The following is a 24,622-nucleotide window of genomic DNA, read 5'->3' as shown; positions in this document are numbered from 1 at the left end:
TCATTCAGGTCAATGACAATAATTTTCTGCTATGCCTGTTTTGCAAACCAATGTAGTGGGTGACATGTTGTTCTAGTCTCTTTTTTTTTAATGTCAAAATATCTCACTGTACCAAGTCAATTCTTTTGCAGAAGTTTATGCATATTACACTCCATTTCTCTATAAAAGCCTCTAAGCTCACTCACAGGATACAGTGACTTATCATGATAATGGAGATGATGGATTTGCCTTCTTTTAATCTTTAAAAACAACAAACATCTAGCCACATACCCTGCAGGAATACCACGATACAAAGAGGGAACAGGCTCTATCCAACTAGGTAGAGAGCCTGAAAAGCAAATATCTAGAGCTCTGAAGAGGATGACTCAGGCTACTCTGCCACAAAAGGTTAAGACGACCTTGTTGATGACCAAGACAACCAAAACTATTATTAACTGAAGACCGAAAGAAGCAAAATACAGAAATCCCTGAGAAATCTGATGAACTCAGGTTGAAAACTCCACCTGTGATGGTCTTGTTCACCCGATTTCCAGGTTCATTCTGGCATTAATATCTATGATGTGCATTTCTTCTGGAACTTGAGTGTGGAGATGGATTTTATCTTCTCCAGCAGTAATAAACATCTTACAGTATTTCTCCTCCTTCCCTGGAACAGTCTTATTTGTTATTTATAATACATGTAATTATATATAATACATGTAATAGTAACTCCACATAATCAAAAGACTCATCAGAAATCAAGGCAAATGTATAGAACAAGATGACAGTGGGGCAATTTCAATAATGGACTGACTGCAAAGGCGAATTATGCAAATAAAATAGATGTTAAGCCATAGAAACGAAGGAAATGAGATAGAGAGAAACCTTAAGATTTGCACAGACATAGCTACTGTGAAGTCAGGTTTTTCCAGTGTGATTACAGAACTGTCTCAAATAGGAAGAAGTAAAGGAGAGATTATTAGTTTTCATCATTAGAGAATATTTGAGTGAATTTTCAGAGAAAGCTGGTACATTAAGCAGACTTCAAATCAGGCTCTGCCTCTAAAATCAGCTCTTTTTTTTTCAGATCAAAAAGGCACCTACATCTCCATCAGTTTGACTCAGGGTCTCAGGTACTTTCTCGCTTAGAGAGAAAGCAGAGAGCACCGTTCTAGCAAGAAACAACTCACTCACCAAAGCCTCTGCTCACTCTCCATTAAACTTTGGTCTACAGATGAAAGTCTCATGAGACCTGAACATCAAAGACGCCGTTATTTACAATCCATCCTACAGCAGCTTCCAAACTCTCTGGATGGGACCTGAGCAGCACGATGCCAAAAGCAAACCAGAAAGACTTAACGCATCCCAACAAGCTCAGAAAAGATAAAACTATAAGAATGAGGTAAATGGGTTAAAATGGTGCATATACAGCACATTAATCACACAGCTTTGAACCGTTTATCTGTTTTACAGGTTTCAGAGGAGGAGAGGATGTAAAGAGGAAAATTGGGAGACAAAAGAGCAGAAAAAGGCACAAGAAGCAGTAGAAACGGTTCAAAGGCAGCGTCAAAGAGAACCAAAGAGCAAGAAGTATTTAGGTGTTGCCATCTATATAGAAAGATGATGTTGCCATTATCACTTAAAAGAATGAATCCGTTCTGCAATTGCTAAAAACACGTAAATCTTTTCAGTTTTAGGTCAGTCTGACAAAGATAAGGGCGACTTGCAAATCACCTCATCGGAGAGTCTGACTTTGCCGCTTTAGATGTTTCGAAGCCCGCACAATTAGTTGAGTCTTGCTTTAACATCTGTCTCGAGATCAAGTGTCCTTTAGCTGAACATTGCTCGTTAGACGCTAAAATGATCATGGAACCAGTATATAAATGTGCAACCAACTCATCCAACGCAACAGTCCCCAAAAACCTGCCTGCAGAACATTCCGGCATTACTTCAAAAGGCAAAGAAAATCACCCTGAAGGTGGACAGAATAAATTATGAAAATATTCATATTACTTGATCACCATTGTTGTTACTGGATCAGCAGGAATTTGCACAAAGTGTGGTGCTCCACACTCAAACACATCACAATAAATGGTCACAGCTTAGCTGGGAAAGGAAAGGCCCTGCTGCTCACCTACCCTTAGCCTGAACCCAAACCAAAAACCAAAATAGCTGCAAACCTGCCTTAGAAGAAGTGTCAGGAGTCTTGTGGAAAGAGGCAAGTGGTGGAGGGTGCGAAAAACAAGCAACCACAGGGGTCCTCAGGAGAAGATTCCTGGCCTTAACGTTGTGAACAACAACCCCAGGCAGCACTCCAGGCTCAGGGAAAAGGCCCTGGGGGTGCTGGTGACGTTGGCTGAACACAAGCCAGCGTGTGCCCAGGTGGCCAAGAGGCCACCAGCATCCTGGCTGGGACCAGCACTGGGGTGGCCAGCAGGCCCAGGGCAGTGACCGAACCTGTGCTGGGACCTGGGGAGGCCAAACCGCCAATCCTGGGGGCAGTTTTGGGCACCTCACTGCAGTGCACAAAATGGCGGCACCAGAATCACCTCAGGGCTCAAAATGGCGGCCCCAGGGGTGGTGGGATCACCTCACACACAAAATGGCGGCATCAGGGGCAGCAAAACCACCTGAGGGCTCAAGAAAGGCCTTGAGGTGCTGGAGCGAGTGGAGAGAAGGGAACAGAGCTGGTGAGGGGCTGGAGCACAAGTGTGATGGGGGCGGCTGAGGGACCTGGGGGTTCAGCTGGAGAACAGGAGCTGAGGGGAGACCTTCTGATCTCTGAACTGCCTGAAAGGAGCTTGGAGCCAGGGGGGTCGGGCTCTGCTCCCCAGGAACAAGCGCCAGGAGCAGAGGAAACGGCCTCAAGTTGCCCAGAGGAGGTTGAGGTTGGATGTGGGGAACAATTTCTTCCCCAAAGGGCTGTGGGGCATTGGAACAGGCTGCCCAGGGCAGTGCTGGAGTCACCATCTCTGGAGGGCTGGACAGACGGACATGAGGTTCTCAGGGACAGGGGGTAGAGGTGGCCTCGGCAGTGTGCGATTAACAGCTGGCATCAACGATCTTAAAGGTATTTTCCAACCAAAAAAAGTCTTTGATTCTATGACTGTGAACACCCAGCATCTCAAACAAGTCTGACCTCTTGAAAAAAACCTTCTTGTGCCCTTGACTACAAGGAGTGTGGTAACTCAGTTACAGGCGTTCAAGGCAGACAACAATGTCTACACATGTGAAATTAAGACAAAAAGTGACACCATGGGTTTCTGAAGAGGAAACTGCTGCTATAATACACAAGTATCTTACGTACCACATCCTCGCCTGTTACTTAAATGACCTTCTCCTTCTTGATCTCTAATAGCTCTGCTTTATCACAACGCCGATCTCTGAAACACAGCTACCAATAATTAATTCAATATCTACAATTTCCTGCTAGTAAACAGAACAGGTGGCATCTTACTCATCCAATATATTTCAAAAGTTGCGTGTTTGATGACTGCCCAGAGCAGATATTTCTGAAAGCTCAAATGCCGGTTATTTGGCTTTGTACTGCTCCCTTTTCATTACAACATTTCAGTATTTTCTTTATCACCAGCACCAGGAGCACAACAAACTGCTTTGGTTTCTTAACATCAGATTCCCAAGGTGAAAAACTTCGAGTTACTTGAAATACAGTCAATTATTGACTAAAATATAATTTCCCAATTTTGACAGAGTAATGTTACTTATACCTGCTAAAAGATAAGAAGAAATTCTCCTTTTTGGGGGGAAATGTCACTAACAGGTAAGTCATACATAATTATGCTCCCTCCCGCTGTGTTACTTGGTGTAGAAATCCAGGATAGGATCTATGTTCAAAACAGTATTCATTCTGAAGCAAAAAGCCCTAGAACTTAGGAGTTTTCTCTTTTTCTTAATTTGTTTACCAAGTTGTAACCACAATGAATGGATCCGACGTCTGAAAACCCTCCGAAGAAAACTCACAGCACGAGCAGGAGCAGCGCGGTTATGCGAACGCACTTCAGGCCTAATCAAAGCAGGGCTATTTGCATGGACTAATTAAACGCCTGGCTGTAACGACAAGGAGGTAATGACGTTGAGCATAGAGGGGAGGGGGTGGGGGAGTTATTTGGTTTATTTTTATATCATTCACAGAGCAACATCATGTAAAGGACCTTTGGGCAAGGAGGCTGGAGCTTTGCTGGAGGGACTGTGTTGTTCCCAACAGCCAGGACAGAGCTGGGCTAATAAATGCGTAATTATTTCAACAAGCTGTAATCACCGCCTGTTCTCAGAGCACATCTGAGCAGGCCTGGAAAGGTCTGTCGTAGCTCGGGTGGCAAAAATAAGGACACTGGACAGAAAACCCCGACAGGACCTTCTAACAGTGCAGGCGTATTTTCTAAGCTCCCATCCATCAACTTCCAGGTAAGGGTGATACAGATAACACTGTTGTGGCTTTTTTCAGCAATAAATTATTAGCAAGCTGTAACTGAAAGCACCAGGATGAATAAGCGGACGTTAGAGTGAAATATTTCAAACAAGAAAAATGTGTGTGTTGCTCTAACAGGAGCTGCATTGCAACCTCTTTTTTACCCATCTCTGTCAAAACTAAAGGTTGAAGGGGAAAAAGCTGAAACCAGGCTAATATGGGCCAGAGAGTGCTTATCTCCTTCTCTGGAGACATTCAAAACCGCCCGGATGCAACCCTGGGCAATCTATCCAGGTGGACCTGCGTTAGCAGGTGGGTTGGACTGGATGATCTCTAAGTCACTTCAACCCAAACCAGTCTGGGATTCTGCGATCTCCTCCTCCCTTATCTCAGCCCTCTGCCTTTCTCAAACCTGTCCCAGTGAGCACAGCCAAAGTATGGCTCTGGAGACCCAAGTCTTCATGTTTCTCCCAGAGCAGAAGCAGTGACACAAGGTACCAGCCTCCTCGCAGCGAGGGTCAGGGAGACCCAAGTCTCTAAAACATCTTCAGATGGCAACTGGAGCAGCACATCAAACTAACCTGGTCTGGAGGTGGAACAAGGGACCCGCAGGCTCCACAAACACACCAACATTACCCAGGAAAAGTCCACAGGTCTGTTTGGACTTGGACCTAATGAAATTCAACAGATGCAAGTGCAGGGTCCTGCAGCTGGGGAGGAACAACCCCAGGCACCAGCACAGGTTGGGGTTGAGCTGCTGGAAAGCAGCTCTGCAGAGAAGGACCTGGGAGTTCTGGGGGACAACAGGGTGACCGTGAGCCAACAATGTGCCCTGTGGCCAAGAGGCCAATGGGACCTGGGGTGCGTGAGGAAGAGTGTGAGCAGCAGGTGGAGGGAGGTTGTTCCTCCCCCTCTGCTCTGCCCTGGGGAGGCCCCATCTGCAGTTGTGGGTCCAGTTCTGGGCTCCCCAGTTGAAGAAGGACAAGGAATTACTGGAGAGAGTCCAGGGAGGGACGCAAAGATGCTGAGGGGTCTGGAGCATCTTTGTGATGAGGAGACTGAGAGAGCTGGGGCTGTTGAGCTGGAGAAGAGAAGCTGAGAGGGATGTGATCAATGGGATCAATATCTCAGGGTGGGTGTCAGAGGATGGACCAGACTCTGTTCAGTGGTGCCCAACGCCAGGGTGAGGGGCAACAGGCACAGACTGAAACCCAGGAGGCTCCATCTGAACATGAGCAGAAACTTGTTTGCTGGGAGGTGCCAGAGCCTGGCCCAGGCTGCCCAGAGCGGGTGTGGAGTCTCCTTCTCTGAAACATTCAAACCCGCCTGGACCCACCTGTGTGATCTGCTCTGGTGACCCTGCGTGAGCAGCTGGGTTGGACTGGGGGGTCTCCAGAGGTTCCTTCAACCCCAACCAGCCTGGGGTTCTAAAATTTCACCCAACATCCCATCCACCCAAAGCTGGTTGCAGATATTTAGAACAACAGGAGCGGGACAAGCAGCAGCCGTATTTTCCTTGAATATTCTCTCAGTTGCCAACTGTCTCCTCTCCAACAACTCCCTGAGCCAGAGGTGATATCTTTAGTAGGTGTCTTCAGGATTTACCAGCTCTCAGTGGATATTTTCCCTGGGAATGTATTTAATCACCTCTCAGCCCAACTATGTACCACACAAAGAAACGCCTCCTTCATCTTTAATCCCCATTTCATCTGACAGCTCCAATTCTTCTGCTTTAGAAAATAACCAATGTTTATCCTTTTTCTGTCTTCTCCATGTTGCTCAGAATTTCATAAATCTCTGTTATATCACTCTCAAATATTTTTCCCTCGTTCTGCAGTACAATTTTCCTTCTTCCCTCACTTATTTTTAAAAGGAAGAGCTGAACAGAGGTTCAAGCTGTGAAGGCACTGCTGAATTGCGCAGCAGCATAACAATATTTCCCAGTTTGCTCCCTATTCCCCTCATTATAATCCCTCACACTGAGTTGGGTCTTTTAACTAACACCGAGCATCGAGTCTGTGTTTCTCACAGTTATCTACTGTAACTTGGAAATCTTGTTCCTGAGCAGCATCAGTCAACTTGGAGATCGTTGTCCTGTAGTAAAATAAGGACAAATCTTCCTTATCCGCATCAATCTACGCTGATTTTCACCTGCCCCTTCACCACCCACAACTGCATGGTCAAGACCACCTATTTCAGCACAGATGCCTCTGGGACACCACTATTGACTTTTCTGTTATAGAAGTTGATAATTTATTCCCTCTCCTAATTTATTTCAATTATTCATGCACGCAAAGTCTTCCCTCTTATTCCCACAACCTTTGAAGGGGCTTTGGAGAAGGACCTCGTTGGAAATCCAGATGAAGTTACACATATATGTCAAATGATTAAAAGAAAACTACAACTTAGATGTTTTGCTGAAATATTATCCCATTTCAAGCAGCCAGAGAAAAGGAGTTTATCTGCTATAAGATGAAAATGTGTCCTATGGAGAAAAGAATCTCTCTGTACTCATTCTCCATAAAGAGGGAGGTTGTTCAGGTTTTTAGCAGCTAAAGAAACCCAAACCTGTTATCCAAATAAAGACAAGTGAGGTCCAGCAAAGCAGCAAAACGCAACATTTTCCAAGATGGCTGAATAAAGAAAAAGCATGGAGTGCTTGTAAAATGTCCACGTCCCAAGCCCATACTCAACCTATTAGATGTGGAGTGTACATTCTTGCCTTCACCATGAGCCAGACACTTGAAATTTTAGATTAATATATGATGCCAGAAAAAAATAATAATAATAAACCAGTCTATCTTATGTGTGGAAGATGCAGCCAGTCCAAGGCACCACCACCTTGTGTTTCCAGCAGCCGAGACAAGCGGATGGATGAGCCGCACACGGATGGAGCGATGGGTTGGCTGAAGGTGCTACGAGGTTGTGGGTTTGCTATAAAAATAGGGTAAGATTCCCATGCCAAACCCAGCTCCTCTCCTTTTAAGAAAATAAAAGAGCTTATAAGTAATGACATGCCCTCCCAGGCTACCCAAACCACACAGGTCACTTCTGAAGTGAAGAAAAGAACCCACGCATGAGGGTTATCAACCCCAAACTGTATTATTTTCAAAGCACTTTGTCAGCTTATGGTGCAAAAGAAAAGCTTGGAAACAAAATACGCTCAGCACAGCGAGAGAAAATTGGAGACACTTTAAGCTATAAAGTTTTCGAAAGAATCAAATGCATTTCTCAGTAACAATTTGGGGATTTCTGTCCAGTAATTCAGGATAAACACTAAATACAGAGTCCTGCACTTTGCTTTAAGCATCAATTCTGTGCAGCGTTGTGGCTTAACCCGCCCGGTATTTCAAGGGGAGAAAAGCAGCGAGCTGCAGGCTGCGTTTGCTTAACATTCCATTTTGGTCAATTTTCCGGTGTCTTTTCATCAAGCAATTTAAAAATCTAAAAAGAAGCAGCTCTTAGTCCCATTTCAACCATCCCTTCTGTGGATTCCAGGACAATTTTATCTGACCTTTAGTTAAATTCCAGCTGTACCAGGCAATCGATATGGGCTGTTCCCACAGGACAGGTTTTATTCTACGTCCCTTTCTCTTCTCATCCAAGCTCACGGAGGCAGATAACGCATCCCATGCACAACAAACCATGTCACGGCAGCGACACCGAAACAAAGGTTGTTATCAAACTTCCACCAGGAGATGCCCAAGATTTGCCCTTGAATTCTCACATCTTTGCTGCGCAATTTAGTTCAGGGAAACCTGAGAGAACAACAATTTAAATGTATGTTGTCAAGTCAATGCGATCGATGATTAGGTCATAATTATATAGACAGTTCACCACGGAGCAGTCAATATGTAGTTAGAGATGCAGGCTAAAAAGGGATTCAGGAGAAAAAAATCCTTCTATCTAAAATTACAAAAGAAATGACATGACAGTCTCTTATTAAATCCAAAGTGAAGCTCAAGGTTTTCTTGCTATGGTTGAGTCAGCGCTAGGTGAGACTTATATGTATTTTTAAAACAATCTAGTTCCAATTTCACTGCTGCTATTGACTCACTGTGGCCTAAGGAAAGTTGCATATTCTTAATAACAACCAGCTGTTATTGAAGAAAATAACCACCTCTGCAGTGCTGCGTATCGTTCCCACAACTCATCGCCCTAAAACTTACTGTAGAATAAAGACAGTGTCCAGTAAAGACCTTGCTTTGTAGCTTCTGCATCTACATCAACAGGATTCATCTTGTCCCCATCTGACACTCGGGTATAAACGTTTAGCTGGAGGAAGGAAGAACAGCTTGATTGCTGCTTTGAGGAAACAAAGAAATTGTGTCAATAAAATTATAAACAGAGCTAATAAAAAGCAGTCATCAGCCAAAACTGCCAGCGAAAAGCTGCGGTTTAGCTCATCTTCTCTCACCAAAGCAACTCCCTCATCTATAAAGCTGCAATATAATCTCAAAAAAAGTTGTACACAAACATACATGTGCCCGTTTTCTCCGTGCTTGTAAAACCACGCGCTCAGGAAGAAGCTTTTTGCAGATGACATGAACCGACGGTGCCATTTCTCTTGCTCCATTTGCTGTCCATTGCAGCTCCAACACAGTGCAAGGTGCCAACAGCTATTTAACTTTTAACGGTGACCAGGCTTTGGAAAAGTATTTCAGCTTTTAGCTGCTAAAGTAGCTTAAAATTGTCTTGATCCCTCACAGCTCCAGTTGGTCCCAAGGAGCAAGTTCCTGCCAAGTACTGAAGCCAAATGTTTCCTATCATGGCTACAACACCCCGCAAATGGCCCAACTTGGCTTTTGACAAGACAAATACACCAGAGAGGACACAGAAAAGAGAACGACCAAAGGTGAGTGATCACTTGTGTCTTCCTAGAGGTGGGGAGAAGCAAAGACCTGGAAAGGATAACGGGAACAAGAACCAACACTGGAAGAAATAGGAGTATCTTGGAAAAAGTGACAATGCAGCAAAAACCAGTACGACCTCAAGGAGTCGGAAATCACAGAATCATTTTGGTTGGAAGAGACCCTCAAGATGATCGAGTCCAACTGTTACCCCACCCCAGGCACTGCCCCATGTCCTGAGAACCTTGTGTCCGTCTGTCCAACCCTCCAGGGATGGTGACTCCAGCACTGCCCTGGGCAGCCTGTTCCAATGCCCCACAGCCCTTTGGGGAAGAAATTGTTCCCCACATCCAACCTCAACCTCCCCTGGGCAACTTGAGGTCGTTCTCGTCCTATCTCTTGTTACTTGGAAGTCAGAGATGAAGAAGAAAATACTTCTGGCTCGAGCCTGAATTGGAGCCAAGACTCTCAGCGCAGCTCCTGGATACAAACACCTACGTTGAGCTGATGTTCTCGTCTCCTGTGCCTGGTCAAGAGCCAACCCCAGCACCGGTTCCTGCTTCAGCATGAGGGTGTTGGTCTATTCTCCCATGTAGCAAGTGATAGGAGCAGAGGAATCAGCCTGAAGTTGCACCAGGGAAGGTTGAGGTTGGATGTGGGGAACAATTTCTTCCCCAAAGGGCTGTGGGGCATTGGAACAGGCTGCACAGGGCAGTGCTGGAGTCGCCATCCCTGGAGGGGTTGAAAAGGTGTTTAGATGAGGTTCTCAGGGACATGGTTTAGTGCTAGAATTGGGTTATGGTCGAACTCAATGATTCTGAGGGTCTCTTCCAACTGTGATCATTCTACGATCCCACAAGCCGGATCCCTCTCTGGGCTCCAGTGACCACATCTCCGCTGGCCTGAGGCGCCCGGTTCACAGGGAAACACCCGAACTCAGCTGCCTTAACCCACACATTGAACCACATCTCCAAAAAGGTGACTCTTGTTCAGTAAATATCAAAGGAACAAAGGCCCTTCTCATTAATTTTAGAGTTTTCAGAGCAACGCGTGATCTATCTTTGGACACAAACCAGTTCAAGTTCTTGCAGAAAGAGAAATAAAATACGTAACCGTATAATCCAAGGCCCAGACAGGGGGTGACCAAATTAAAGCGGCACGAACGCCCCCAGCTCTGCCAGTCCCAGCTTTCAAGAGCTTGGCTTTGCAAACTGATGGGCCATGAGGAGTCACCACGACCCAGAGCACATTAGGAGCTGCAAAACATTGCAGGGAGAGCGAACATTCTCTGCCCAGCACAGCACTGGCGAATCAGTCACAGAAAAACCACATCCATCCATAAAAGCGTGAAAATTCAACCTGGCTCTTCTTTTTTTTGCATGCCTACTGCACCCACCATGTCACTAGAAAATTACTTTTCTTTCAAATTAATTTAGCGCTGTTGAAAGGCAGCGGGTCTCGGTTTACAATATCAATGAGGCAAGCACAGCACAGCTGAGGGAACTATAAAGCGCATCTCACTCTTCTACCAGCCCATTTTAATTTGGGCTGGAAAGCAATCTCTGCTGGAAGAAGGGGGGAAAAAAGGTAGCGCAGGTCCCATGTTGGCTCTCCAGGGCACGGGAGCATCAGTCTAGGGTCGTTTGCATCCTCACAGAACTCAGTAATGTGTGATCTTCCGCCCACTTGGAAATCAGAATACAACAGTACGTCTGTAAAGCTCAGTGTAATACTTGTGTCAGGGAGGAAATTAACCCAGAAAGCTTATTTAGCGCATCTCACACCATCTCGTGACAACACCTTTGGATCATGAGCACCACTTGAACTAGAGCCGAATAATCGGCAGGGCAGGTTCATATTCATACAGGTGACCAAGCCGTGAATAAAACTCCAGCTCCAGTTACTGGTCCCAGTTGACCACTCAGATCCCATCCTACCATTAACATTTTAGTGCAGGTCACCGGAGAACTTGTTACACTTGCCAAATAACACACGCACAGCAGCGAAGCAGCAAAAATGCGACAAGTATTCCCTTTGGCAGGTGTTCAGCAGTAATTTGCTGAAAACGTACAAAAAAAAGGCACTGAAATTCATTATTTAGCTTTGACAATGTCACGACCGCTAAGGCCGTTCTCCTTCCCACCAGCACAGGATACAATACGGATCAACAGCATTTACAGGTATTGCTAAATGTGGTGTAGCACAAATTTCTGGTATGAATAAACACACTATCACCTCGTAAACCTTCGAAAAAGACGCATTTGGTTCCAGCATTCACCTTAAAATACCTAAAATCACGTAATATCAGATGTGTTGTTGCACATGGAAAGAAACACGTGGGTACGGCTTCCTCACCGTCACCTTCCTGAGTCATCACAAACCTGAATATTTCAAATAGAGAAGAAAATGCTGCGGAAATACTGAACAGGACAGATAACTGGATAAGCAATCACTTCCCATAGCTGCAGGAGGGAAAAAATTGAGCAACTACACATAACAAGATTAGGATCTAATAAAATGACTTTCACTTACATTTCTTCCAAATAACACATATTTCAGCAGCTAAAAGTTGGGCTTGCTGGAGAAAATAAGCAAGGTAAAAGTAACAGAAAGAAAAGCCAGCCAGCTTTGGGGTAAATTTCCTTAAATTCTGCAACATGGAAAGTCGTTATCCATACTGAGGGTATTTAGGGGTAAACACCCAGAAGCAAAACCATTTTAATGGCAAACAAGCCTCCTGCACCATGGAAGAGTCTCATCCAAAGCTGGAAACAAAGAAAAGCTTTGCTTCTCTAGAACATTAGGAGCTCGTCTCCAAAATTTAGGCAGAATCTGTTGCAAATGATCTGGCACTAAAACAATAGCCAGTGATCTCCTGCCTGGCACAGAAAAATCACTGCCTGGTCAGATGTCCTGAGGGATTTGACAGAAAAGCTCTGATGGATCCAGCCGGAGCAATTTGCAATGTTTCTGCCGCCCGCTGTTCAGTTCTTCCCTGCCAGAGCCGCAGGAGGGGACACAGAACCAGCAAAGTCCCCGCACACCCCGGTTTGCCCAAATTACCGCTGGAACAGCAGCTCAAGGCAGCAATTACAGCGGTTTGTGCCGGAGCTCCACGAGTACCTGTCACAGCACCTACTCATTACGGCAAGTCGGGAGGTGAGATCTGACTATCAAATCCCGGCAATTTGTAACGGAGCGATTTAACAAGGCCAGGCTTCCCGCAGAAAGAGAAGCGGCGTCTCTTCTTAAATCACGATCCCTTCCAGGTGACGGTCACTTGCCGCGGGGTGAACTCGGCAGCTGAAGGGCGACCGACTACATTTAGGCGCCTGTTTTGGTAGCGGTCACCTCAAGCAGAGGGTTGAGGTAGATAAAAGGAGAACAGTAACCTCTTAAATCGCCCCAGCATGAATCACTGGAGCTGGTGAGTCAAAGCTCTCGGTTATTTTTGCGAGAGTCACAATTAGCACTCAGAAAGCACAATTAAGATACATTAGCGTAACGAGCAACTGTATGTCAATCGAGCCAGCTGAGTTGTTGGAGAGTGCCTTCTTTGGCTATATTAACCACAAGGGAAAGATCAAATCTTTCCTTTAGATTTACAGTAGAATATCTCACGAGTGGGGTCAGCTAAATACATACATCAAGCCAGCTGTGACCGCACAGGCATAATGTCCCCACTTGTTATCCCACGTCACTTCATCGCAGGTCTGTGCCCTAAGCCAAGCAGCTGGGCTCAAGCTCGGGAAAATTATAGCAACCAGACTTATCCACAGAAACCTGCGTTTTCCAGCGAAATTCCTAAAGAATTATGTGGGAAATGTAAAACAGACTTCAACTTCGACAATAAAAAGCGACCTTTTGAAAGGAGGTTTACTGCTCACTACTGAAAAGCAATATTCAGAGTTGCTTAGTTGTCAACCTGCACGATCACTGTAGTTCTATATTAGAAACACTAGTGATACGTGAGACCTAATTTAAGAAAGAGAAGATAACGACCTTTCCAGAAAACACTTCCGCTGATAAGCACACAAACCACATTTTTCATGGGTTGCTCTGACCTGGTGTGTTCAAGAAGAGCCATTTCCAGTTGGGTTTTAAAATGTGTCAGGAGCTCCATGTTTAAAACCAACTGCTGCTGAAATCGCCAGCGCTCAGGGGTTTTTTCCTTCCTCAGGTCTTAAACTGGACACATCTGTGTCCCCAAAGTCCTTGTCCCCATAAGATGGGACATCCCTGTCCCCAACATCCTTGTCCCCAATGTCCTTGTCCCCAACATCCTTGTCCCTTGGGGTGGTGACATCTCTGTCCCCAATGTCCCTCACACCTGGGACATCTGTGTCCCCAACAGTCTTGTCCCCAATGTCCTTTAGAGCTGGGACATCCTTGTCCCCAAAGTCCTTGTCTCCATAAGATGGGACATCCCTGTTCCCATTGCCCTTGTCCCCAGTGTCCTTGTCCCTTGGGGTGGTGACATCCCTGTCCCCAATGTCCTTGTCCCCAACGTCCTTGTCCCTTGGGGTGGTGACATCCCTGTTCCCATTGCCCTTGTCCCCAGTGTCCTTGTCCCTTGGGGTGGTGACATCCCTGTCCCCAACGTCCTTGTCCCCAACGTCCTTGTCCCTTGGGGTGGTGACATCCCTGTTCCCATTGCTCTTGTCCCCAGTGTCCTTGTCCCTTGGGGTGGTGACATCCCTGTCCCCAATGTCCTTGTCCCCAACGTCCTTGTCCCTTGGGGTGGTGACATCCCTGTCCCCAATGTCCTTGTCCCCAACGTCCTTGTCCCTTGGGGTGGTGACATCCCTGTCCCCAATGTCCTTGTCCCCAACGTCCTTGTCCCCAATGTCCCTTAGGGCCATCACATCTGTGTCCCCAAAGTCCTTGTCCCCATAGGATGGGGCAATCCCTGTCCCCAACATCCTTGTCCCCAACATCCCTGTTCCCAATGTCCTTGTCCCCAACGTCTTTGTCCCCACTAAAAGGTCTTAAACTGGACAAACAACAATCCAGCCCTAAGCAGCGCTTATTTAAAACCTGTGTTTTATCCTTTAGCGAAGGCTCTAAAGTAGCTGGATCTATGTGCTTACCGCCTGCCAAGAGATCAATACGGCTTTTGGGATATCGAAAGGAAACTTCCTCCTGCGCGATGAAAACGCTAAGGCAGCGGGAAACGTCGCCGCCTGCTCGCCAGCCCAGCAGAGGACAAAGCTAAAACACAAAGGGACGCTTGGCAGAAGCAATCGATGACAAGCTCGAAGAAAAAGGCGCTTCCGTGGTGTCAGCCGGTATTAGGAGCTGCAATTTCTCCACCAGGAATCAAACGCGGCCGACAGCGCTCGCGTCTGCGAGTTCTGGGCTTCAACACAAATGGAAAACGAGCTTTTTAAGAGAGAACCGACTGATGAGCGGATGTAAAGCCGAACTAGTCTCGGATTACAGATCTATTATGGAAATAGTTGTTATGTCTGCTGTGTACCTGGATATTGTCACATAAATCTCAGATGCACAAGATACTTGAATCGCAAAACATGAGGTTCCAGCTATTTTATCTCCTTCTTACTTTGCCATTAAGGTGATTTACAACCAGACTGAACATCAGGCAACGTGCGATGCTGTTAAAATAGAATTTAAAAAATAACTCCTGTGCGTTTTTAAACACACGAAGAGCAGCCGGGCTCGGTGTCGCGGTCCAAGGAGGCGCACGGGCGCGTAGCCTGGGGGGACCTTTCCGACACCCACCTTTCTCCACACGGGCGAGCTCTCCTTTGGCCTCATTCGCTAATTAAAAGTCAGCTCCTGGCTCTGCTCCACGGGCTGAGCATCTCTTCGAAGCGGTGAGTCACGGTGGCAGTTAAATATACCCAGCACCTCCAGTGACTCATGGGTCAGGTGAGACGAGCAAAATGATGGGGAGCAGCAATTCTCATTTACATGTGGATTTTACACCTTCTCGGTTCACTGTCCTCACCAAAGAGCAAAGGCGGCAGCAATCATGCCAACGCTTTGGCTTGATGGGAACAACTCCTGGAGAAAGACGCATTCCTCTAGTGTACTAGAAGAAAAATCTCATAGCAATTCTTTAGCAGCAATTACAAATCTCCTCCTAAAGAAGAGAAGCTTATCGCCAAGTCCACAACCTTGCTTTGCAGGCACCCAGAAGCGCGCACAACCCTCCTACGTGGTGCTCTCGGCAGCTAGAAATTAAAACTCCTCAATCTCCTTGCGCACTCTCTGCAAAACAAAGATCCCCTCTGGCTCTGCAATTCCTCACTCATTCCTTGGCCAACTTATTTCTCAAGCACACCAAAGCACCCCAAGCAAAGACTTCTGCCTGAATAGTCTAAAAAGTGTTTAATACCTCAAGAGGGAGGTGCTACAGAAACACCAGCAACGCTTTCTCAGGGAAATAATTTCCTTCCTCCATTTGCAACAGAGTCGCTCTGGAAGTCTGGCGGTTTATCTTTTTAAAAAGATCACACATTTGGTTGGCGAGACCATAATATGTAAATATGGTCTCTTCTAGACTCATCTTCTATTCATGCATCCATAAAACCCAAAATCTTCACTCACTTCAGGTCCACGCACGCAAAAAGGATCTCCCACCGTTTCATCAATTGAGATATAAAGGGAGCTCTTCGCATCCTCCAAGTCAGCTGCCCAGTTTACCTGGACTCAGTTTAAAGCAGCAACCAAGTCTGGATGCTCTGAGCCATCCCATGAAGTTCCTGTTCTGTCCACTGGCTCTAAAACCACAATTTCAGCCTTATTTATTCAGCACTGCCCCACATCCCCGAGATTGATCACTCCTGGACCCACATCATTTCTCTCATGTAGGCACTGCTGGGTTTGCAGTTTTGTGATTTACCATGAGGCTTAAGACTTTAAATCTGTAAGGAAAACAGAAGGCAACTGGGAATATCAGCTGGAATCCAAGGGCAGTTTGAAGACTTCTTTCTTCAGTCGGAATCGCAGTTCATGGTGAGGAACAGTCCACACCTCCATGGAAAGTGATGGTTCAAACCACCCAGAGTCACATCCTTTTTATCAGATTAACTGGGCCCAGAAGCTGCAGCGGGCTGATCGAGACAAAGCATTAGGTGAAGAAAATTCCCAATTACGTCAAGAGGAGGATGCCAGATGGATGAGCCCTTGAGTGCTGCACGATTCAGCATCACTGTCGCTGCAAAGACAGCATCGGGCACAGAAGCAGAGCTCAGGTTTAGGACAAAGTAGAGAAATGACTGACAAAGACGGAAAAATACCCCAACCTGTAGCCTACACAGATGGATGCTCCACTGGCTTAACCAAAGGTCACGGTCAGATTTTTTAGAACAGTAACCTGGTTGAAAGTCTTTTTCCCCATTAGGGAATCGTTGAACAAAATCTAAAGTAATGATTTGCCCAAAATTTTAGTAAAAATTCTAAAGCTACCATAATCCCATTCAAAGTAAGGAGTGAGAGAGACCCACAGTGTAACTGTCAGTATTCCCCATATAGCGTGGCCTCTGTGGATGGACGCAGTGAGGGAGGAGGGCTGAATCCTCACCTCCAAAGAGACATAAATTCAACCTTGAATGTCTATTTTGAGTGCCATTGGCCATCTCAAAACAGCACTGCAGTGACAGGGGACAATAGCTCAACGCAAGAAGCACAAAAAGTAAAAGATCTGATGCATATCGAGCCCAGTTTTCTCGCCTCTAGAATATTTCGGAAGTGCAACTGGAATAACTCCCATGTACCTCCATTTACTATGCACTTTATGTTAAAAATATAAACCTTTATTTATCTGCTGGAAAAAATACACATCGTTAGTGCAGGTTTTCTGACATGGCTCAATCTGCATGCTCGCAAGGCACTGTGCCAACTTCAGAGTCACTTCATTTTTGCATGCAATTAAAATTACTTGGCCACATCATCTGTGTCATAAATAGTTTCCCAATAATCTGCAGAGCAAAGGAGAGGCTGCTCGAAAAGCAGTTTTAGGTCCAATAAGATAAGCCAGACACCTGCAGCAGCAAGAATATGAAATAAGCACGTCCTGAAGCACCTGACGTACGTATAACCACAGCGCTGATTTGAATAGACAAGCTGTAAACTCCACCGTTCTTCCATCATGAGCTGTGTCTTTCTGTGTTCACAACCAGGGCACGAGAGCAAAAGGAAAAACAACTCTTTTCCCATTTTGCCTCTGATTTTACCTTGATAAAATTCGCTTGGAAAGAGCAGCATAGCACTTTTTGTGTGGTCTTTGGAACGACAAGAGACAGAACCCAAAGGAAAGCAGCAGAAGTGTTTGCTGCCCTCCAGAGGAAAACCAAATGAAATGACAACCTTAAAATACAAAGACATGTCCTGCTCAGTTTTAAAACTGCTTTCTGTAGTGGCTGAGAATGGTATTAAGGCAAATCCACTGCACTGAACCACAAGGTAACAAACTAAAGCTGCCAGCAGGGACGCTCACCTCGTTTGAACAGCTCCAAGATGTCAAATCTTTCTCATTCTACTCAGTTTTCTAGCGCAAAACGCATTGGAAAGTTACGGATTTCACAATCTAAAGCACACGTGGCTAAAACAGCCTCTGATTTTCAGTTTATCGACTGTAAAATAAGAGGAGCGTCTCCCTGTCGCACCGAAACGCCGCGAGGGCGGCTGCGTTGGAGTGTGCGAGGGGCCGGGAGCGCTGACGCTGTGCGGGTGACTCATCCCGGCCGGAGCTGACGTGTGGCCTCGCTCCAAGCCACGCTCAGCTCCCCTTCCCAGCCAAAGGAAATCAATCCCACGGCGACGCCGTTCGTCACAACCCCGAATCAAGGTGACAAGGCATAAAAGGCACAAGTCCGGGCGGAACGTCAAGAAATCAGAAGCGGCTCAGCATTTCTTCCATGAGAAAATAAACAAAACACAGATCCGTGCCGAAATACATATTTGGATAAACGTTGCCGTCAACAAAAAATGTTGTCTTCAGTGTTTTCTGGCTTTACACCAATTAAAGAACACTTTTAAATGAGGAAAACCGAGACGCTTACCTGACGGCCTCTGCTACATTATTGGAAGTGTGGCCTGATAAGGCATCGTGAAGGTTTCTGATGAAATAATCTCTGTAGTCTTCAGGCAGGGCCATGAACGTTCCACCCATCACAATAAACTCGACTTTATCCACACTGTGGCCCAACTGCTTCAGCTGTAAAATTAAAGGTACCAGGGAAAAATTACCAATCGGGGACTTATCTAAAAGACTTCTCTGAAAATTCTGACATTCTTACACCGAATTTCTTTTTTCAGTTGTCATTATGAATGAGAAACCGTTAATCCTTTTGTACACATTGCTTGTAATCACCCCCCCAAAAAATCTCAAAAGTTATTTTTCCACTGTGAGAACACGATAGAGATATTGAGCCCAGCATAACAGGTTTTCATGAGGAAGGAGAATTATTTGAGCCTGGCACTTTGCGGATGGAGTCACACTCGTTCCAGCTTGAAGTTACCTAAGGCCAGTAGGAAAAGCTTCCTCGCATCTGCTTCCATGCACATAGAACTAAGTTTCCCTACAAACTTGTGGGAGAAAAGGACTACATGGAATCCAGGGAGAATTTTCCAGTGGATTTGGAGATAAACAAGAAACCAGTCAAAGCAGAACAGGATTGAGAAACTCTTCAGATCTTCCAACTCTCCAGTGAAGACCCCAAAAAATCATCTTGGTGGGAAAACCACTCCTTGAGTACTAAATTCTCCATGTAAGTTAACGCCAAGAAGTAGCAACAGCCACAGAAGTTCAGCAAAATTTTGACGCTCAAAGGAGCATCAGCAACATCAGTTTGTTCAGTCCTGTGTCACAGAATCACAGGATGGTTTGGGTTGAAGGGACCTTCAAAGCTCCCCCAGTGTCCCCCCTGCCATGAGCAGGGACATCTTCACCAGCTCAGGTTGCTCAGAGCCCCGTCCAGCCTGGCCTGGGATGTCTCCAGGGATGGTTCAGCCACCACCTCTCTGCCCAACCTGGGCCAGGCTCTCACCACCCTCAGCACAAACAATTTCTGCATCATGTCTGGCCTGAATCTCCTCTGCTTTAGTTTAAAACCACCACCCTGTGTCCAAACAGGCTTTGAGCATCTCAAAGGATGGAGACTGCACCACCTCTCTGGGCAACCTGGCCCAGTGCTCAGTCACCCTCACAATTTAAAACTGTTCCACTAGAATTTCTCATGTTTAAATTTCTGCCCATTGCATCGTGTCCTGTCAGTGGCCACCACTGTGAAGAGCCTGGCTCTTTGCAGCCCTCCACCAGGTATTTATACATGTGGTGAGATGCCCCCAAGCCTTCTCTTCCCCAGCCTAAAGAGTCTTGGCTTTCTCAGCATCTCTTCAGATGCTCCAGTCTTTTCATCATCTTAGTGGTCCTCTGCTAGGCTTAGAATCATAGAATCATTTTGGTTGGAAAAGTCCAACCCTGGCACTGCTCCATGTCCCTGAGAACCTCATCTCCGTCTGTCCAACCCCTCTAGGGATGGCGACTCCATCACTGCCCTGGGCAGCCTGTTCCAATGCCTGACTGCCTGTCCAGGTCTCTGGATGGCAGCACAGCTTCCAGTGTCAGCCACTCCTCTCAGCTTGGTGTCACCAGTAAACTTGCTGACAGTCACTCTATTCCCTCGTCCAAATAATTGATGAATATATTGAATAATACCGGCCCCAGCACTGACCCTTGAGCACTCCACTAGATCCAGGCCTCCAACTGGACTCTGCCCCATTGACCACGACTCTCTGGCTTCTTTTCCTTCAGCCAGTTCACACTCCACCTCACTACAGTTCACCCGGTGTGTCTGAGGACGTTGTCCAGTCTCTCGTTGAACACTGTCAGGTTGGGGCCGTGACACCTCCCTGGGGAGCCTGTCCCAGTGTCCAGCACCTCTGGGTGAAGAACCTTCAGGTCTGTCTGAACAGCAGCACGATCCTCTGGTCTATCATCCACCAATTCTGTGTCACCTACAAACTCACTGACAGTGTGCCCTGTCCCAACATCCAGGTCATTATCAGAGAGCTTAAGATTATCAGCCCCAAACCTGACAGCTGGGTTCTATCACTAGAGACTGAGCTTAGTGCTGCTGATCACAACCAATCCAGCCCAGCAGTTCAGGCAATTAAAAGTATTCTCATTATTTTCATCACAATCACTGTAAAAATTTACCTGTTCCACTCTGTGTCTCGTCTGGAGATAAGGGTCGTATCTAGCCCGAATGGCCCTCATGGACGTTGGCTAAGAAAACACAAGGAGATGCATTTTGTAAACTACTTGCTTTTAATGGACACAGTGAAAAAGAACGAAAGACAACTGGTAGCATTGAAATGGATGAAGTCTTCAAATCCTAATTGACCCCAAAGTCTTCAGTCTCACAACCAAAGAGTCCATCCAATTTTAACAACAAAGCACATTTTCACCCTGAGACGGTAAGATGGTATAAAAAGAATGAGACACTTTTTGAAATTCCTAGTGCATTACAACAGGATGGATAAAGAGTCTCTGTCGTGAGCCACAAAGAATATTGCAAAAATCACAAACTGTTTTTCAAAGTGCTGCTTTTTCAGTCCCTTTCGTTTTAGTTTCTCTTCACTTCCACAACAGTACCCCAAGGAGTGTCCTCTAGAACTCAGTCTAAACTTCAAGTATTCTTTAAGCTAAACATATCATTTCAATTGAAATCCCTAAGAAACTTACTTTTTATATTATTAGTTGATGTACACGTATTAATAATACTCTAAGATAAGGTTTTCAAGTATCTTTTGTATTCTGGATTCATTTGGTAATTTGTATCTGTTATATTAAAAGCTCTAAAGGATGGGGCCGCTTTTAATCGCACACAACTCCCACATGCCGCTAGTATTAAACAAATTAATACAACATATCCAAACCAACACGAATTACAAAGCACTTACAAATACACTGGATTTTCCCACTTTAACAGGACAAGTTTCAAGTCACCAAGAAGTGGAAAACAGCAGACAAGATCCAGACTAAAAGGATGCTGCGTCGCTGTTTACCAAACTAATCCAGTTTATATTTTACCTCATTTTGCTACTTTACACCAGCAAGTCGTGGGGTCCAGCAGTAACAGTATGAACAGCAGCAAGAGTGGAAGAACAGAACAACCACTACAATAATGGAGCAGAATTTCCAGTCCTATAGCTGAGCTGCTTTAGATCTCGAGATTTATGAAGTCTGCTTTTGGTTTTTGTTCTTGCAGTATGAATAAATTCATAGAAATAAAGAGCAGCTTAACCCAAGCTTATCAAGCGTAGGCAATGCATTATGGCAGATTGAAGTAATACCTCATATCCCGTGTAAGACTGTGTTGAATATTCAAAATCTGAATCAGGTCCACCTGGGCAGTATCTGCAAATATTAAAAGACAAAAAAGAAAGGCATCAAACTCAATACAATCGCAACAATTTAATCAGAGCTCTCAAACAGGCAAACAACAACAACAAAATTTCACAAAAGGAAGGTTTTGTTAGCTCAGGCACTATGGTAACTTAACCCCACAATACAGGTCCCAGAGTAAAACCAGCTCAGAGCGTGGGAAGAATGAATGAAGGAGTGAATGAAGGAGTGAATGAAGGAGTGAATGAAGGAGTGAATGAAGGAGTGAATGAAGGAGTGAAGAGCAAAAAGACTGGGGAAGGGACTTGAACACAAGCCCTATGGGGAGAGGCTGAAAGAGCTGGGCTTGTTCAGTCTGGAGAAGAGGAGGCTTAGAGGTGAGCTCAGCACTCTCTAGAACGACCTGAAGGGCAGTTCTAGCCAGGGGGGATTGGGCTCTTCTCCCAGGCAGTCAGCAATAGGACAAGGGGGCATGGGCTTCAACTCTGCCAGGGGAAATTGAGGCTGGAGATGAGAAAGCAATTCTGTGCAGAGAGAGTGGTCAGCATTGGAATGGCTGCCCAGGGAGGTGCTGGACTCACCGGTCCTGGAGGTTTTGAAACTGAGATTGGCCATGGCACTTAGTGCCATGATCTGGTCAATGGACTGGAGTTGGACCAAGGCTTGGACTGGATGAGCTCTGAGGGCTTTTCCAACCCAGTCTATTCTGTAATTCTGTGTGATTCTGTGAATTCCTGTGTTTCTGCATCACCCAGTGCAAATATATACGTACAAACCCAAATGCACACGTTGGAGAGAGTGATTCTGTGATATCCAGTAACACTGAGAGGAACTGAGCCTGTGTGTGTCTACAAACACTCAGTATACTGTGCAAAACAGCTGTTTCATTTAATTTTAACAAGAATGGGACGTCAAAAGTCAGTTCAGACCTGTCCGCTGGCTGCATCCACATAAAACAACTTCATAAGACTCACGAGAAGCAAAATGTACCTCGAACATACTTCTGGAACATGGCATTATTTCAGGGAGCTGCCATGCAGTTTGAGAATAACAGTTACCCATAGATCATTACATTTTTTTAAGGTAAATTTTACAATCGGTAACAATTTAAATATTTCCCACCATTCTATCGAGAACATCATCTCATTTGTTGTAAAATTGAGTCTTTGTTTGCCACGGAAAGATTATAAAATAGAGATATCAACCCATTAGCCTATCTACATTTCTTTTCCAGAAATTCATAGAATTTAAACATCTCGTTGGTAAGAAATCTCATTTACATTTATTTTCTGAACTAAGGAACATGCTATTTAATGAACGCAGCATTCTAAGGCTACTTCAAAAGAATATAATCCATCTGCTGTGGATATTTGGTATTAAATTACAGTTTCTGCATCTAGAGGCTTGTTTGAAACCCTTATTCTGCGACCCAGCAAGACAGATTTGCAGCCGCCACAGCACGACTGCTACCCAGGAGCGGAATGGTATGCAGCAGATAGTCATTAAAAGGTATATAAATTCATCCTGAAGGGTCCCCTGCTTTCTTTCGAGGACTGTGGGATTCACGACCAATTTACAGCCATTCTGTGCTCAAAAAATGAGCTGAGACAGGAGGGTTGACAACCCCTTCAACGTTATCTGCGGGCACTGAGCTCCTCCAACAGACAAGATAATGGAGCAGTCAGCGTAGTGTTACTTACAGCGCGAATCTCAAGCGCACAGACACCAAAATAATGCCATCTCTATCAAATCAGACACATTGCGTTCCCAGTATAATTAGTTTCCTCGCTGCCTGCCCTGCAAACTCAACCCAAGTCATCTGTCACCATTAGAAAATTAATTACCAAATTACCACGGCCAAGCTAATGCGCTGGCGAAAGTTGCGCAAGCCAATCGAAGCCGTTTGGTACACGTAATTACCTGGAACATCTCAAACAGAAGAGCTGCTCACGCCAAAACAAGTATGCAGCCAGCTTACTCTCTGTTAGGGAAAAACAACGATGTTCCAGGAGTGCCCAAGTGGGAAAAAGAAGGAACAGTTTGAAATAATGAATTGATACAGCTAGAAAAAAAACAGATGAGATTTCGGGTGCGCGGACCCTTAAACAGAGGTAACAAACTTCAAGGTAAACCCAGCTCGGGTTTCTCAATTCAAATAAAACTCAGAAGCTTTTTCCTTAACGCCAGCTGGAAACCTTCCCTTCCATCTGTGCTCTCATGAGTTTGGTTCCAAGCCGGGCTGTCACACCCAGCAAGTTTTTGCAGACAACATCTGTGCCTCCTCAGGTGGGTCTTGGTTCAGCAGTTTTCCAACTTTTCTTATGGAATCCTGTAGTCTCCTCTAACCTGCTTAAGTATCCAGTTATCTGCACAACGCACCTGTGCACAGTAACGCAACTCACATCTGATCATCAATTTATTATCCTAATTACTATATTCACAAACCTGGGTATCTACTAAAGCAAGTAGGCTTTGGCCCATGAAAGAAAAAGGTCTCCTCCTTAAAGAAGCAGAATTTTTAAATATAACGTTCAGTTATCGACAATCTGCAGCTTCGTGCTTGTGCAGAAAGGAAGTCTGTCCACACTATGATGTTACTTCAGTATCAGATTTATACAGAAATGCTGGAAAATAGTCCTGTTAGGTCATTTGAGCTGTCAATACTTACACACAAATGTTGCCTGTAAAGTTAATGTGCGGACACCTGTGTGGTTTACACATCACGGCCACCACGGCAATCTGGAAGAAGCAAAGTTAGAGAGCAAAAATTATAGTAATTGCTCCTGTATTTACAAAAATCAAGTGCATCTTGGAAGGCTTTATATACATCTGCATCTGCGAGAGGCTATTTAAAGATGTTTTCTGCTTAGAATATCTGCCTTAGAATTTCTGCCTAGAATATCTGTGAGTTATCTCTAAGGGGATAACAAATGCATAAAGAAATAGGAATCCTATTATTTAATCTTTTCACAATTCAGAATAAAC

The 24,622-nt window shown here is 45.3% G+C and overlaps 1 protein-coding gene across 1 annotated transcript in view; it reads right to left on the bottom strand.

The window, feature by feature from the left end:
* Positions 1-24,622, bottom strand: part of ELP3 (elongator acetyltransferase complex subunit 3) — a 102,525-nt gene that overhangs the window by 72,129 nt on the left and 5,774 nt on the right. The window contains exons 4-7 of the mRNA XM_065834344.2: positions 24,306-24,376; positions 21,586-21,649; positions 20,447-20,515; positions 18,288-18,442 (exon numbers count right to left, since the gene is read on the bottom strand). Coding sequence (XP_065690416.1) covers positions 18,288-18,442; positions 20,447-20,515; positions 21,586-21,649; positions 24,306-24,376 — 359 coding nt within the window. The remainder of the gene's footprint in view (positions 1-18,287; positions 18,443-20,446; positions 20,516-21,585; positions 21,650-24,305; positions 24,377-24,622) is intronic.

Source organism: Patagioenas fasciata, chromosome 3 (genome assembly GCF_037038585.1).
Source record: "Patagioenas fasciata isolate bPatFas1 chromosome 3, bPatFas1.hap1, whole genome shotgun sequence".
NCBI classification, from domain to species: domain Eukaryota; kingdom Metazoa; phylum Chordata; class Aves; order Columbiformes; family Columbidae; genus Patagioenas; species Patagioenas fasciata.
The sequence above is the reverse complement of the archived record's forward strand: the minus strand, read 5'-3'. Positions and strand labels throughout refer to the sequence as shown.